Source organism: Rhinopithecus roxellana, chromosome 19 (assembly GCF_007565055.1).
Source record: "Rhinopithecus roxellana isolate Shanxi Qingling chromosome 19, ASM756505v1, whole genome shotgun sequence".
In the NCBI taxonomy this organism is placed as follows: Eukaryota; Metazoa; Chordata; class Mammalia; order Primates; family Cercopithecidae; genus Rhinopithecus; species Rhinopithecus roxellana.
The window spans coordinates 51918853-51936576 of NC_044567.1; the positions used below are offsets into that span (position 1 = coordinate 51918853).

The window sequence follows — 17724 nt, forward strand, 5'->3', positions numbered from 1 at the left end:
TGTGAAACTAAAAAGAATGAATAGGGCTGGGCACAGTAGCTCATGCCTGTAATCCCAGCACTTTGGGAGGCCAAGGCAGGTGGATCACAAGGTCAAGAGATCAAGTCCATCCTGGCCAACATGGTGAAAACTCTGTCTCTACTAAAAATACAAAAATTAGCTGGGCGTGGTGGCACATGACTGTAATCCCAGCTACTCAGGAGGCTAAGGCAGGAGAATCACTTGAACCTGGGAAGCAGAGGTTGCAGTGAGCTGAGATCGTGCCACTGCACTGCAGCCTGGGCGACAGAGCAAGACTCCGTCTCAGGGGTAAAAAAAAAGAGTTGATAAGAGGATTGGAGTTGAGAAAGTACAGTACAGGCTCTTGCTCATTCTACCCTTACTAAGAACCTACTATGTGCAATGTACCATGGATATAATTCTAACAAAGCAGACTCTGATTCTCAATACATACTATGATTGGAGTAAATACCAGGTTCTCCTGAGTAGTCACCTAGCCCTGATAAGTAACAAGAGGCTTTGTGGAAGAGGTGACCTCTAGGCTGAAACCAGCTGGCCAGATTAAGCTTGGGGAAGGTGTGTAAAAGAAGGCTTATATGTACTAAGGTCTGAGGTGAAAGAGAGCATGGGCAATTTGTTGGAATTATAAGGAGCAGAAACGTAATTTTGAAGGTGACGACCACCTAGAGATATCATAGTCTGATTAGGTGAAGGGCTCAAAAGTTTGGAGATGAAAAGCAGCAAGGAGACAGGGTAGCAGCCTAGTAGAATTAGAGATGAGGAGGTTCTTCCTATTAATTCAGAAGGGAATACAGGAACAAACTCACTGGTAAAACTGTTCTCTACAACTCAATATTTAGTTATTAGGAAGGCAACCAAATGCCTTCGCTTCTTTTCCTTTAACAATGGTTTAGTTTGACTAAAGTGTTTCCCACAAGACACACACAAAAAAAACAAAACACAAGAGCAAACGATGGATAAAGCTGTAAACCTAACGTTTTACTTTTCTAAGATTTATATAATCAATGGTTTAATTGGACCTAATGCCACATCCAGAACCCAAATGAAAGACAACTTCTGGCCGGGTGCAGTGGCTCACGCCTGTAATTCCAGCACTTTGGGAGGCTGAGGAGGGTGGATCACCTGAGCTCGGGAGTTCGAGACCAGCCTGACCAACACGGCGAAAGCCTGTCTCTACTAAAAATACAAAATTAGCTGGGTGTGGTGGCACACACCTATAATCCCAGCTACTTGGGAGGCTGAGGCAAGAGAATCATAACCCAGGAGGTGGAGGTTGCAGTGAGCTGAGATCGTGCCATTGCACTCCAGCTGGGCAACAAGAGTAAAACTCTGTATCGAAAAAAAAAACCTGACTCACTTCTGAAGACAGGATTTTCCCAGTTTCTAATGCAGCTTCATCTAGCTAATGAAATTTAAGAAAACAGTCTGAGGTTACCTGATTTTGCCAGTTTCAAAACATTGCCACGAGAGAAAGCAAGCTGAGAAAGCAAGCTGTCTCTAGTTCCTGTGGCTGAGGTCTTTGGAACCATGTTCAGATGAGATCATCTCAGGAACCAAGAGTAGCGGCTTTCATGCAAAGTGAATGGTGCCGCCTGGGGATGTATCTTTGGTAAGCAAGATTGCAACAGAGCAGGGAGTTTACTCAGGACAGTGCTGACTCATGCTGGGCAAAACTTGTATTTCCCAAACAACTCAGCCTGAACCAACTGCAATCAACTGCAACCTAGGAAAGAAGAGGCGCCCCACTGATTGTTTTAAATCAAGTGCTGATTACTGGGGGCAGGTAAACCTTATTCCCCCACTGCTGGTAACTTGGCCACCACCAGAGCCCTTACCCAAAAAGTTCCAGTGGCCAGTTTCTAAAATTCCGTCTGAGAACAGGCTGGGGCTGGGGTCAGCAAGATTACTGAACATAGCAGGTTCACAGCTCTGAAGATTTCCCCAGGAGGCTGATAAAGAAGTCACTTTGCATTTACAAATTAGAACATCTGGGTCAGTGGACTCAGGGAACTTGCCCAGTCATCATTAGCCAGTCAAATCATTAGGGTGAATTTTTGTCAGTTCTAACCAGGCTCATTGTTCTTTTTTCCCGCTAGGCCTCCTCCGACCTCTCTATTTCTTTAGACAACTCAAGTTCTCTCATTAAGATAGACACACTGGAATTTTTTTTTTTAATCAGCTGCCACATTCTCTATGCTAAAGCCAAATCATCCACCATCACACCTACTGGATGCATAGGGAATATAGAAGTCTATGAAAATCACCTTAACACTTGCTCTGAAAAGAGAAATCCCTAAATTTATGTCAATTCTCATTTATCAGCCTGCTTATTAAAAAAAAAATCAATTCTAGAATGACTGGCTCATCATCAGCTATTAATTATTGAATTTGCCCTGACAGGCTAGAATTGACATTGGTGTTATACAAAAAAAAAAAAAAAAACCAAAAGACAAAGTCTTTCCTTTCTGTGTGCTTTAATTTGACAAGAGAGAAACTAAAGTTCCTATTAGATCCTTCTGTTTCCTGCTTAGAATGTATGACAGTTCCCCATGACCATCAGCTATTTCTTGGCAGGGCATTTGAGGCCTCTGCACGTAGCTTCATTCATCCTTTAAGGTATGTCTCACAGGGCATGAACTCTGGATGTAGCTGCCAACTCAGCTTGTCATTCAATAATGTTAGATTAATTAAAATGTACGTGCAGATAGAATAGAATTAATTCTATTCCTTTTCAAGGGGCAAATAGAATTAATTCTATTCCTTTTCAAGGGGCTAGTTTTAAAAAGTTATTTATCCAACTCACTTAATTCTCCTTAATTACATTATTCCAGTAGGATAGCCACGCTGAGCTTTTATAAGGTATTATAAAATGTTTCCTGTTTTATTTCCTTCCCTTCAGTGTTTTCCTTTCAGAAAACAGCTTTGTTTAAAGAAGTTTCCTTATAGTACATGTTAATTAGTCCTTTCCAAATGATAAACACATCTCTATAGAAGCTGACAACCATTATCTCTTCAGCCACACTTTAAAAAAAATTTCTGCAGTTGATGATAAGTTACAAATTCTAGTATGAAACAACTCTCAAGGTAAAGACAAACATGGAACCTCCTTCAGGAAAAAAAAATGATTAGAAAAGCTCCTGATCCGTTTTGTATTTGTGAACTTTAAATAAAAAAGAGGGCTGGGCATGGTGGTTCACACCTATAATTGCAAGCACTTTGGGAGGAAAAGGTGAGCGGATCACCTGAGGTCGGGAGTTCAAGACCAGCCTGACCAACATGGAAAAATCCCCACCTCTACTAAAAATACAAAATTAGCCGGGTGTGGTGGCACATGCCTGTAATCCCAGCTACTTGGGAGGCTGAGGCAGGAGAACTGCTTGAACCCAGGAGGCAGAGTTTACAGTCAGAAAGAAGGAAGGAAGGAAGGGAGGGAGGGAGGGAGGCCGGAACAAAGGAAGGAAGGAAGGAAGGGAGAAAATCCAGACAGTACTATGCCCAGGAGACAGATACAAACTATATGAAGAGCAGCCTGAAGGCCAAAGGCATGGAACTCCTAACTTGACTAAGAGAAACACCATTGAGCACGTGAGCAGAGCTGCTGCAGCTTATCATTCCCCTCTTTGGGATTCTGACACAGTTTTAACCAACTTCCCCAAAGTATGGCCACACTCCAGCCTAGTTCCTCCTTTTAAACTGGAAAGGTTGAGGATTACATTTTAGAGCTTAAAAAGGTACTCATTTGAACTAGTGGTTTCAGGCACTTGAGGTTTTATGAGGTTATCTGAAAATTATGAGAATATGAGGCTATGAAGAAATAATAACTGTGGCTTTCTGATTAAGTTTTTTCGACATATTATTTTAAAATTAGCCAGGCATGGTGGCATACACCTCTAACCCCAGCTACAAGGGAGGCTGGGGCAGGAGAATTGCTTGAACCCAGGAGATGGGGGTTACAGAGCCAAGATTGAGCCACTGCACTCCAGCCCAGGCGACAGAAGGAGACTCTATCTCAAAACAAAAAACAACAAAAACAAAAAATACGTTATTTTAAGACTCAAGTAACTTGGCACCCAAAACTATTTATACTTTTCTTAATAGGGTGTTCCCAACAGATATTTAATGATTGTGCATATGTGTGCCTGCCCATTGTTTCACTTGAACAGAAATATCTGATGTCATTGACATCCTAGATTTACTTTCTTTTCTGCAATAGATCTTGACATTATAAACAATAAGCAGTTTTCAAAAGAGAAATTAAAATATCCATTTCTCAGGGTTCTGTAGTCTTCCAATTCCATAGAAAATTACCAAATACATACGGAAGATCTGGGAGGATGCACATGGCAGGGAAAGAACTGTAACGGGAATAAAGATCAAAGAGCTATGTTTAGCTTTGTCCAAATTACCCCCAAAAATTCAGTATATGAATTTTTTTTACAACAAGCATACATTCAAATATGATTTGGTAGTTTAAAATTCAGTTAAAATTTTAAACTTTGTATCGCTTACAAACTACTTTACTCTCACTTCACACTCTTTCCTCTCAACATCTCCCTTTTATTTACTTCCCTACCCCCAGCATCCTAAATGATACTGCACATTTCTTGTTTTTAACAAAATTAATCTTACTTGTATCCACATCCTTCTTCTAACTGAGAAGTCGGTGAATGGATAAACGCACATTTCCAGGAACCAATGCCTGTCTCACCTTGTTGATAATTAATGACTGCCAAATTCTAATCCTTGGTGTTCAGGGACCTTACAACCTTTTTTTTCTCTTTTTTTTTTTTTTTAAACTATAGAATGTACTATTTAAGAAAAACAATATGATGGCAACCAAACATTTATCATCTAATAAATCACAGAAATTAAGCATGAAAAATGAAGTAAACGTTATGATACTCAACAATTAACTCTAGGGGTACTTAAGAATCAACAGGGGTGCTTACTGAAAACGAACATTTCCCATCCCAGTCCCTCAGACACTCTGAATTAGCAGACATGGAGGGAGGCCCCAGAAACTGAATTTTTTTTTTTTTTTTGAGACGGAATCTCGCTCTTGTCGCTCAGGCTGGAGAGCAGTGGTACAATCTCAGCTCTCTGCAACCTCCACCTCCCGGGTTCAAGCAATTCTCCTTCCTCAGCCTCCCGAGTAGCTAGGATTATAGGCGTGCGCCACCATGTCTGGCTAATTTTTGTATTTTAAGTAGAGACAGGGTTTCGCCATGTTGGCCAGGCTGGTCTCGAACTCCTGACCTCAGGTGATCTACCTGCTTCAGCCTCCCAAAGTGCTAGGATTACAGGCATGAGTCATCATGCCCAGCCAAAACTGAATTTTTAATCAGTATCTCTCTCTTCCAAGCCTTTTTTTTTTTTTGAGACAGACTCTCACTCTGTCGCCCAGGTTGGAGCTCAACATGGCACAATCTCTTGGCTCACTGCAACCTTCACCTCCGGGTTCAAGCAATTCTCCTGCCTCAGCCTCTCAAGTAGGTGGGATTACTATGCACCACTACGCCTGGCTAATTTTTGTATTTTTAATAGAGATGGAGTTTCGTCATGTTAGCCAGGCTGGTCTTGAACTCCTGGCCTCAAGTGATCTGCCTGTCTCAGCCTCCCAAAGTACTGGGATTATAGGTGTGAGCCACTGTGCCCAGCCTTCCAGCAATTCTGACACAGATGGGCCTTGGATCATGTTTTGAGAAAAAGGACACAGCTATGTTCCCTAAGCACTGTTTAGAGTAAAATGAAAAACAGTTTTTTCAAAGACTAAACAGTAGTCACACTGAGCAGGTCCTACACATAAGTCCCCTCACCCACAAGAACCACAAAATATGTAACAAACTGTATTTACTTTGTTGGTTGGACCATTATTTTCTTCAAGCCTTCAGAGACAATTATCCTAACTACCATTAAGGATTTCACCTGTCACCCACAGTCTTGTTAGACTGAGACATTTTCACACCTGGATGCAATACAAGGGGCTTAATGGAATTTTTATGGCTAAAAATTAAAGTTCACTTGACTCAACAGAATAGTCAAATAAAACAAAGGAGAAAAACCTCCCCCAAGGAACAGGTTGAAAGTAGAGGCTTTTGACTTCCTGATGAGCCAATTTGGCCCAGAAATTCAAACCATGGGATGCTATATAGCTCATATGTCTTGAGAGTGCCCAAATGTCAACTTATCGCCAGAGCATCACCCAGTGCAGGCTTACTGTAACATTTGGAAGCACAAACCTGCTGTATAAAATGGACTCTCCTGGGAGACAGAGGCTGTCACCATGGCAGAGATCATTCCATCTTGGGGCCAGAAGGACCAGGCAGTCCCTTTAATCTTTAACGAGCCACTTTCACATTTAGATACAGGAACTGGCACTGCATGAGGCTCAACCTGCTTCACAGCACTTTGCTGCAAAACAACCCCCCAAGTTGCATGAGGGCGTGCTAACCCAGTCTGTCCCCACTGGTACAGTTACCAGAATCTATTCTATAATGCAATTGTGAGTACTTTATTATCCACTGTGGTATAATACTTCATAGCTCAGAAAAGGTATCCAATATCAAGAGGCTAGCAACTGCCTACCTCAGGCACAATGAAATACTAGGTTCCTGTATGTTAGTAATTGAAAAAGTAGCAAGCATGTAGGAAAAGAAAGAATCCAGAGGGGTCAGGCCCCAGCCTGAGGACCCAATGACAAGACTGGGAGAAAGGAAGTCAGCAAGAAGTTAGTGACATGATCAAACTGCTATCTTGGGCAGCTCATTTCAGAAACCAGCAACAGAAATCTTGGAACCATTTGATAGGTATAATTTTCTATATAAGGCTATTTCTTAGTTTTTTTTTGTTTTTGCTTTTGTTTTTTTCCCTGAGCAGCTAATACAGAAGGGCAGGGAAAAGACCCCTGTCATCAAATTCCATCACCTAAACTCTAATAGCCTCATAATGAAGTGACTTAGCAGACTCATGTCCTATTACTACCTCGCCCCAGTAACCATACTCTCAGAAAAAAGATTCTGTAATTCAACTCTACAGATTACCTGAATTCAAAATATACCTCTGAATTCATCTCTTCTCCTAATACACACACTCACATGCTCTGTCTCCCTGACACACATGCCCTGCCTCCAATAAGTCAAACTTCCTAAATGTCTACCCTGGTTTCCACTAATAATGCCCCAAGATTAATTTACCTTTGTTCGTGTCCCCAAGTCTAGGGGGCCTTTGTCAACACGTGTTTCATCTTGAAGAGTGATTTCTAGCCAAGTAGAGAAGATTACCTGTTCACCTACAGTTAATCTTCAACCTGGTTTCTGCAGGCTATAGAAATAAAAGGATACAACTGCACAGCTTGAATGTCCCATCAAGATAATCAAAGTAATAGAAGAGGGAGAGAAGGCAGAAGGAGAGATTTCAAAATAAAGACTGAACTGTGCACTTCAGTAGTACTTAGGAAAACACTCCATCTGACTAAGCAGCTGATGAGTAGACAAATACCCAAAGGACTGTGCATTCTCTGAAGATTATTGTGCTCACAGTTCTCACTTCTCTCAAGGTTCTGCAAGAGATCACATCATAAAATCAGCCTTCCATTATTTATAATAAAGTGGATAGACGCATCCTAACATCCAGTATTCTACTGATTTACTCACAAACAAAGCTAAAACCTTATTTCAACTCAAACCCCTGTAACAAGGAAGAAAACGTATTTTCTTTAGGTCTTTCAAAGGTACCTCTCTCATTCCTTTTATAACAGAATAGACAAGGGTTGGAGAAAGGAACCCAAAGCTCCATCCCAGGTCCTAAATGCTTAAAAAAATTCACATTAAAAAAATGTCCCACAATACATTACCCATTTGGAAAAAAAGCACTGTGAACAGCAGGGGGGAATATATCTTTAGATATATATGATAGATACACACACACACACATACACATACATACACACCGAGAGAGAGGGAGAGAGAGCACACGCACGTGCAAAAGAGCGAGCAAGCACGCACACATATACTTAAGAAGTCTAAAACCATTTAATAACAGTTATTCCTAGTAGGAATGGGGGTCTAACTTCTGCTTTGTGCTACTTCAGCTGGTTTTGTTTTGTTTTTCTGAGACGGTTCTCACTCTGTTGCCCAGGCTGGAGTGCAGTGGTGTGATCACAGCTCACTGCAGCCTTGACCACCCTGGCTCAAGCAATCTCCCACCTCAGCCTCGCGAGTAGCTGAAATCACTGGTGCATGCCACCATGCCTGGCTAATTCTTTTATTATTTGTAGAGATGGGGTCTCAATATGTTTCCCAGACTGATCTCGAACACCTAGGCTCAAGCAATCCTCCTGTCTCGACCTCCCAAAGTGCTGAGATTATAGGTGTGAGCAGTTTAAGTTAATTGTATTAGAAATAAAGTACCTAAGACCATTTGATAATATAAACCAAAACAATTTGAAAAAGGTTTTAGGGCCTTTGGAAGCCAAATTTTGAGTACATGTAAAGCTATAGTCATGGAGGCAAATGTAAAAAAAATTAAGAAATTCACAGTTTTGAAATTGTATTATTTGTCTATGGGCAATACTGTACTAGGAGTGCTGTGCTATCTATTGCTGGGTAAAAAGAGTTCGTCTAGGGCCTTGCTGTCAAGGAAACCATGGCAGGGGTGCTAAAAAGCCAGTCAGCAGACCATTGTGACACTGTATGGAGGCAGATTCATCCAGAGAGCTAAAAATACAACTCAAAAATCTTCTATCTTGGTACCAGTACCATGCTGTTTTGGTTACTGTAGCCTTGTAGTATAGTTTGAAGTCAGGTAGCATGATGCCTCCAGCTTTGTTCTTTTGGCTTAGCATTGTCTTGGCAACGCGGGGTCTTTTTTGGTTCCATATGAACTTTAAAGCAGTTTTTTCCAATTCTGTGAAGAAACTCATTGGTAGCTTAATGGGGATGGCATTGAATCTATAAATTACCTTGGGCAGTATGGTCATTTTCACAATATTGATTCTTCCTATCCATGAGCATGGTATGTTCTTCCATTTGTTAGTGTCCTCTATTTCACTGAGCAGTGGTTTGTAGTTCTCCTTGAAGAGGTCCTTTACATCTCTTGTAAGTCGGATTCCTAGGTATTTTACTATCTTTGAAGCTATTGTGAATGGGAGTTCATTCATGATTTGGCTCTGTTTGTCTGTTACTGGTGTATAAGAATGCTTGTGATTTTTGCACATTGATTTTGTATCCTGAAGGCTACAGTAACCAAAACAGCATGGTACTGGTACCAAAACAGAGATGTAGACCAATGGAGCAGAACAGAGCCCTCAGAAATAATACCACACATCTACAGCCACCTGATCTTTGACAAATCTGACAAAAACAAGAAATGCAGAAAGGATTCCCTATTTAATAAATGGTGCTGGGAAAATTGGCTAGCCATAAGTAGAAAGCTGAAACTGGATATTTTCCTTACTCCTTATATGAAAATTAATTCAAGATGGATTAGAGACTCAAATGTTAGACCTAAAACCATAAAAACCCTAGAAGAAAACCTAGGCAATACCATTCAGGACATAGGCATGGGCAAGGACTTCATGTCTAAAACACCAAAAGCAATGGCAACAAAAGCCAAAACTGACAAATGGGATCTAATTAAACTAAAGAGCTTCTGCACAGCAAAAGAAACTACCATCAGAGTGAATAGACAACCTACAGAATGGGAGAAAATTCTTGCAATCTACTCATCTGACAAAGAGCTAATATCCAGAACCTATAAAGAACTCAATCAAATTTACAAGAAAAAAACAACCCCATCAAAAAGTGGGCAAAGGATACGAACAGACACTTCTCAAAAGAAGACATTCATACAGCCAACAGACACATGAAAAAATGCTCTTCATCACTTGCCATCAGAGAAATGCAAATCAAAACCACAATGAGATACTATCCCACACCAGTTAGAATAGCAATCATTAAAAAATCAGGAAACAACAGGTGCTGGAGAGGATGTGGAGAAATAGGAACACTTTTACACTGTTGGTGGGATTGTAAACTAGTTCAACCATTGTGGAAAACAGTGTGGCAATTCCTCAAGGATCTAGAACTAGAAATACCATTTGACCCAGCCATCCCATTACTGGGGATATACCCAAAGGATTATTAAGTCATGCTGCTATAAAGACACATGCACACATATGTTTACTGTGGCACTATTCACAATAGCAAAGACTTGCAATCAACCCAAATGTCTATCAGTGACAGAATGGATTAAGAAAATGTGGCACATACACACCATGGAATACTATGCAGCCATAAAAAAGGATGAGTTTGTGTTCTTTGTAGGGACATGGATGCAGCTAGAAACCATCATTCTCAGCAAATTATCGCAAGAACAGAAAACCAAATACCGCATGTTCTCACTCATAGGTGGTAATTGAACAATGAGATCACTTGGACACAGGAAGGAGAACATCACACACGAGGTCCTATTGTGGGGAGGAGGGAGAGGGGAGGGATAGCATTAGGAGATATACCTAATGTAAATGATGAGTTAATAGGTGCAGCATACCAACATGGCACATGTATACATATGTAACAAACCTGCATGTTGTGCACATGTACCCTAGAACTTAAAGTATAATAATTAATAAATAAATAAATAAATAAAAATCTCCTATCTTTGTCAGTCAAATCAGTTTTACTAAGTAATCTGATTAACTTAAAAATCAGATATAACACCTATTAGAATGGCTAAAATTAAAAATGGTTGCCGGGCACAGTGGCCCATGCCTGTATTCGCAGCGCTTTGGGAGGCCACAACAGGTGAACTGCCTGAGGCCAGGAGTTCGAGACCAGCCTGGCCAACAGGGCGAAACCCAGTCTCTACTAAAAATACAAAAGATGAGCCAGGCATGGTGGCACGTGCCTGTAGTCCCAGCTACTCAGGAGGGTGAGGCAGGAGAATGGCTTGAACCTGGGAGGCAGAGGCTGCAGTGAGTCAAGATTATGCCACTGCACTCCAGCCTGGGCTATAGGGCAAGACTCCATCTCAAAAAAAAAAAAAAAAAAAAATTTAAAAATGATGACAATATCAAATGCTGGTGAGGATGCAGAGAAACTGGATCTCATATACTGCTGACGAGACTGTAAAATGGTACAGCAACTCTGAAAAAGAATTTAGCAATTTTGGCCTGGTGCAGTGGCACACACCTGTCATCCTGGCACTTTGGGAGGCCATCATGGACAGATCACTTGAGGTCAGGAGTTCAAGACCAGCCTGGCCAACATGGTGAAACCCCGTCTCTACTAAAAATACAAAATTTGGTTGGTAGTGGTGGTGCACACCTGTAGTCCCAGCTACTTGGGAGGCTGAGGCAGGAGAATTGCTTGAACCCAGGAGGCAGAGGTTGCAGTGAGCTGAGATCGCAGCACTGCACTCCAGCCTGGGTGAAGGAGTCAGTGAGACTCTGTCTCAAAAAAAAAAAAAAAAAAAAAAATAGTTTAGCAATTTCTTTGGAAAACTGAACATATACTTACCTTAAGAACCAACAATTTCATTCCTGGATGCTTAGCCCAAAGAAATTAAAACTTGGGTCCATACAAACACCTGTACACAAATATTCATTATGGCTTCATCTGCAACAGCCCCAAACTGCTAACAACTAAAATGCCCTTCAGGTGAATAGTTAAACAGCCTGTGGTACGTACACACCAAGGAATACTACTCAGTGATAAAAGGAACAAACTATTGCTGCCACACAATAACTTGGATGGAGGGTGTGACACTAAGTGAAAAATGCCGGGTTCGAGACCAGCCTGGGAAACACAGTGAGACCCACCTCTACAAAAAACACATTCGAGGCTGGGCGCAGTGGCTCACACATGTAATACCAGGATTTTGGGAGGCCAAGGCGGACAAATCACTTGAGCTCAGGAGTTCAAGACCAGCCCGGGCAACATGGTGAAACCCTGTCTCTACAAAAAATACAAAAATTAGCTGGGTATGGTGGTGTGCACCTGTAGTCCCAGCTACTCAGGAGGCTGAAGTGGGACGATGGCTTGAGCTAGGGAAGCAGAGGTTGCAGTAAGCTGAGATCGCGCCACTGCACTCCAGCCTGGGCGACAGAGTCAGACACTGTTTCGAAAAAATAAATAAATAAAAATAAATAAATAAAAAAAAAAGCAAGTTCCAATTGTTCTATGTATATAAAAGTAAAAAACAAAAAACCCAGTCTTAAAAGGTCACATACTGGGTCACATACTGTTATGATTCCATTTCCATCATATTTCTAAAATGACAAAATTATAGAGATACCGAACAGATTACTGTTTGCCAGAGATTAGAACAGTAGGGAAAAGGGATATGCGTGATAATAAAGGAGTAGCACAAGGGGGATCTTTGTGGTGGTAGAAGAGTTACACAAATTCATACATGTGATAAAATGGCACAAAACTACACACACACACAAGCGCACACACACAGAGCACCATGTCAATTTCCTGGTTTTGATATGGTACTATGGTTAAATGAGACATAACCATTGGGAGAAAAATGGGTGATGGGTACATGGGAACTGTGTAGTGCATTTGCAACTTCCTGTGAATCTTTAATTACCTAAAAATAAAGTATAAAAAAAAAAAGTGGCCGGGCGTGGTGGCTCACGCCTGTAATCCCAGCACTTTGGGAGGCCGAGCCAGGTGGATCACCTGAGGTTGAGAGTTCAAGACCAGCCTCACCAACATGGAGAAACCCTGTCTCTACTAAAAATACAAAATTAGCCAGGCGTGGTAGTGTGCATCTGTAATCCCAGCTACTCAGGAGGCTGAGGCAGGAGAATCGCTTAAACCCGGGAGGCAAAGGTTGCAGTGAGCTGAGATCGTGCCATTTCACTCCAGCTTGAGCAACAAGAGTGAAACTCCATCTCAAAAAAAAAGTGCAATTATTCAGTCAACTGTCCAGCCACTATGGGGAACTAAAAAAGGCAAAAAGTTTATAAAGTATAGCATGTTTTGTACTCTTTTGCAGTCTCTACTATGCAGGAGAGATGATTATTTAAGCATAGATTGGTTGTTGGCCCAACTACCTGAAATATATTCAGGCACTCCCTGTGCCCCATCCATCACAATATTTTTATCAAGCCTCACCAAAGCCATGAGTAATGGGCCAGAAGGCTGCAGAAGTAACCAGTCCCAAATGAATGAACTCTCACTACAATTTTAGCTCAGCAGACAGTGCCTGCTCTCAGAAACATCCAAAAACCACAGCAGTTAGACAAATAAGTTGTGAAAGATGTGGTTTCCAGGTAAGATATGTGACAGGCTTCTTACTGCAAATAGTTTTTCTTACAAAAGAAGAAAGACTGGTGGGAGAGATGGTGGAAAAATGAAAACAATCCTTCTTCTGTGATTCTCTGGGCCCATCTTCACAGGACTTCATATGTAGTGAAGGCAGAATATTTGTCTCAACCACAGATAACCAAATTTTACTTTCTACACTGACTCAGGCTTCTTACTGAAAATGGTACATCACCATTTATTCCACTAACATCGCTTACAAGATGAGGCCCTATGGGGCACTAACATCTATGTATCTTATGTAGAATTCAATTCATTGGGAAGGCCTATTGACAAACAGGAAGACCCCCACCCCAACACACACACACACACACATAAAAAATAACCACCAGTGAACTCTTCTCTAACCCAATGCTTTATTTATTTAGCCAAATGTGCTCTTAAGGGAAACTGACTTATACATCAAAAACGTTTACAATTTTAGAATAAACTATAAAACATCCTTCAGCACTAGCAAAACTAAAACTAATAAAACAATTAACAAGTACTGCTAATATCATTTTTAAATCATATTCCACACAAGTAGGCCCATTAAAAAAGAATAGTTTTATGAATAAAAAACTATTTAAGAATTAAAAAGTGGTGTTAGTGGAATAATGGTGAAACATTTTCAGTGAGAAGCCTGAGTCAGTGTAGAAAGTAAAAGCTGGTTATCTGGGCCTGAAGCAAATATTCTGCCTTCACTACATATGAAGTCCTGTGAAGATGGGCCCAGAGAATCACAGAAGAAGGACTGTTTTCATTTTTCCACCATCTCTCCCACCAGTCTTTCTTCTTTTGTAAGAAAAACTATTTGCAGTAAGAAGCCTGTCACATATCTTACCTGGAAACCACATCTTTCATAACTTATTTGTCTAACTGCTGTGGTTTTTGGATGTTTCTGAGAGCAGGCACTGCTTGCTGAGCTAAAATTGCAGTGAGAGTTCATTCATTCTGGACTGGTTACTTCTGCAGCCCACATATATGTAAAGACTTATTCAAAAGGTAATCATCCTGATGGAGTGTGAGGCAGCTGCCACCCAGTAGTTGACAGCTCAACCTTTACAGCTGGAATGCTTCGGTTCCAACACTGTGTGGCTTTGGGCCCCCTTTAATTTCTCTGTGCCGCATTTTCACATCTGTGGAACACAGATAACACCTACACACCTCATAGGATGGTTGGGAGGATTAAACATGTTAATATAGCAAAGTCCCTGGCACCTGGACAGCACATAATAACTGTTGGTAATTTTCATAAAGGTAAACTATGGCACAAAGAGAAGTATCACACAGCAAAAGAAGTGTCAATCTTTTGACAAGTCTTACACAAATTCTCCCATACTTTTAGACAAGAAGCCGCCTTCCCCTAACTCCCACTGAAGAATGCTACCAATTTCATTCAGAAAAAGCATCATCTGACACAGTGGAATGAGGGAAACAAATCCTGCTGAGCATGCCCATTGCTTCCCTAGCTCCTGTGGCCAACACACAATTTCAATAGGAAACGGGATTGTTTGTAAAGACAGTTTTATAACATCTGTCACCAAACAACAGTGAAGTTCAAAGTGAAAATTCAAGATTTCACATAGCAGGCAGAGGGACTTTCAAAAACATCTATCCTCTCGCTCCTGTTCCCCATCCCTCTTTCCTAATTAAGGTTATAATAACCCAAGCCCTCTGTAAGCTGGCACACAAGCTAACAACATGCTACCCTGCTGAATAGTCATCAAGGAGGAAAGAAAGGTCCAGGGGGCTGCTACATTTCCATAAACCTCTCATTCTTAGTTAAAAAGGTAAATTTGTTCTAGAGATGCTTAAAGAAAAAACACTTGACTGTCATAACCTAGACACATGCAATAGCTTTCTCCCATTTCTAGTTTTGTCAACTATTCAGGGAACGACCATGGACATTTTTGGAAACAGAAACAAATTGTTTCCAAAAGTGTTAAGCGGTGCTTGTCCAAAGGCCCCCATATAGCTAGTAATTTAGACAGCTGTGTTAGGAGCCACAGAAGCTGCATTTTCTAACCAGTATTGCTTGTGAACAATTGAAACTTTCTCCAGTGCAAAGTCCATACACAGGAAGCAGTGTTCTCCAAAAACATTCAAACAGTTTCATTATTGTTTAACTACCAAAATAACAGCTCCAATAATCTATCAAGTTTGACATTTCATCCAGCTAAGCAATTAAACCAGAACGAAAAGCATGCATGGAGAGATTTGCCCGCCTGCTCCAAATCAACACTAATTTTGACATTACAACCACAAAAACGAATAATGCATCCTCATAGACTATTCACAAAAGGCTTCTAAAAAGCAAACATGAAAGTGTCTCAAAGAAATTGCAGACCCCTAAATTTTATTTTCTGTCTCCCATCTTTAAGCATCTCAACTCTGAGTTAAGTTACAGGCCAAGAAGTTAGAAACTCCTTTCCAGTATTTAGTCAAAAGAGGGGAATATGCCTCCCAATACAACTACCCAATGCAAATTCTATCAATTTATCCTTTTTTTTTTTTTTTTTTTTTTGGAGACAGGTCTCCCAGGTTGGAGTGCAGTGGCATGATCTTGGCTCACTGCAATCTCTGCCTCCCATGTTGAAGGGATTCTCCTGCCTCAGCCTCTCAAGTAGCTGGGACTACAGGCGCGTGCCATCACACCAGCTAATTTTTGTATTTTTAGTAGAGATGGAGTTTCACCATGTCGACCAGGCTGGTCTCGAATTCCTGACCTCAAGTGAGCCACCCACCTCAGGCCTCCCAAAGTGTTGGGATTATAGGCATGAGCAACCACGCCCGGCCTCAATTTACTCTTCAATATACTAAAGCTTGGCTACTGTGGACACATTGCCTATAGGGTAGCCCTGCTCTGCAAGGAGCAGTAATTTTAAAAATAATAGTAAAAAGGCCAAGCGTGGTGACTCATGCCTGTAACTGCAGCACTTTGGGAGGCCAAGGCGGGTGGATCACCTGAGTTCAGGAGTTCAGGACCAGCCTGACCAACATGAAGAAATCCCATCTACTAAAAATACAAAATTAGCCGGGTATGGTGGCGCATGCCTATAATCCCAGCTACTCAGGAGGCTGAGGCTGGAGAATTGCTTGAACCCGGGAGGCGGATGTTGCGGTGAGCCGAGATGGTGCCATTGCACTCCACCCTGGGAAACAAGAATGAAACTTCGTCTCAAATAATAATAATAATAAAAACAGTAACAGAAACAAAATGATGAAGGGAACATCATCGTTTGGAAAGCGTCGCAATAAGACACAACAAGGCCTAACACCTTCAGAAGTCGACCTGTGGCAAATGTGGCTATGCTGCCAAGCGCAAGAGGAAGTATAACTGGAGTGCCAAGGCTAAAAGACAAAATACCACTGGAACTGGTCAAATGAGGCACTTAAAAGTTGTATACAGCAGATTCAGGCATGGATTCTGTGAAAGAACACCACCTAAACCCAAGAGGGTAGCTGCTGTAGCATCCAGTTTATCTTCAGAATTTCAACAAATAGGCATGCAATAAATGTTCTGGTTTAAAAAAAAAAAAAAAATTAGTTAAATATATTAAAGATAAATGTTCCTTAACTGATTCCTAGTATTATCAACTTTGGTTCTGACCTAGGAAATCACTAAGTCATGAAACCTCTCTCCCCAGGTAGGAATGGGAGTTATCAGATGGTAGCTTGAGTTACAGGTGGGATGAGGAAGAAAATGATCAAGGACCTCTGATATCAAGTTCCTAAGATGTCCTAAGAACCACCTAGAACAATGCTATTCAAAGTGTGTATGTGTCAGACTGCTGGAGGCCCATTCATGTCAAGGTAAACACAGAAAATCACAGTAAGCATTTAGAAACTTTTCCAGCACTTGACATTGCTGTGACATCCAAGTGCATGATTTTTCCGGTGATTCATTTTTCTTGTACTTTACAAAATTATTGGTTGGCAACAGATTAGGGGTGGAGGGAAACCCTTATAAAGCTGGTCCTTCACCACAGATAGTTTAAGAAGCACAATCTTCTCACTCTATGAAGTGCCAATTCAGTCATTATTGTTCTGAAAGAATCAAAGTACCTTTGCCTTCATTATCTTATAGCTTCTGATTTAAAGGCAATTAGATAAACCAGCAAGGAGGCACCATGGTATAATCCAAGCTTGATCAACCTACGGCCTCTGGGCCCAACACAAATTCATAAACTTTCATCAGCTATCATTAGTGTCAGTGTATTTTATGTGTGGCCCAAGACAATTCTTCTTCTTTCAGTGTTGCCCAGGGAGGCCAAAAGATTGCACACTCCAGACTATAATCTAATGGAAAGAGTGCCAATCCACAGTAGTCAGCCAACCTAACTTCTGGTTTGCAAGAGCCAAATAACTAGCTGGATATCCTAGGTAA

At 41.1% G+C, this 17724-nt stretch overlaps 1 protein-coding gene and 1 pseudogene across 3 annotated transcripts in view; one reads left to right on the top strand and one right to left on the bottom strand.

Annotated features, from left to right (window-relative positions):
- The window catches only part of RFFL (ring finger and FYVE like domain containing E3 ubiquitin protein ligase), a 78973-nt gene that overhangs the window by 49745 nt on the left and 11504 nt on the right, over positions 1 to 17724 (bottom strand). The window contains exon 1 of one of the 3 annotated variants that reach the window (XM_030923709.1): positions 1457 to 1746. The exons of the other annotated variants lie outside the window; for them this stretch is intronic. Coding sequence (XP_030779569.1) covers positions 1457 to 1550 — 94 coding nt within the window. The 5' untranslated portion in view covers positions 1551 to 1746. Of the gene's footprint in view, positions 1 to 1456; positions 1747 to 17724 lie in introns of those variants that run through there. 3 annotated transcript variants of the gene reach the window in all.
- LOC115894865 lies at positions 16555 to 16852 on the top strand (annotated as a pseudogene).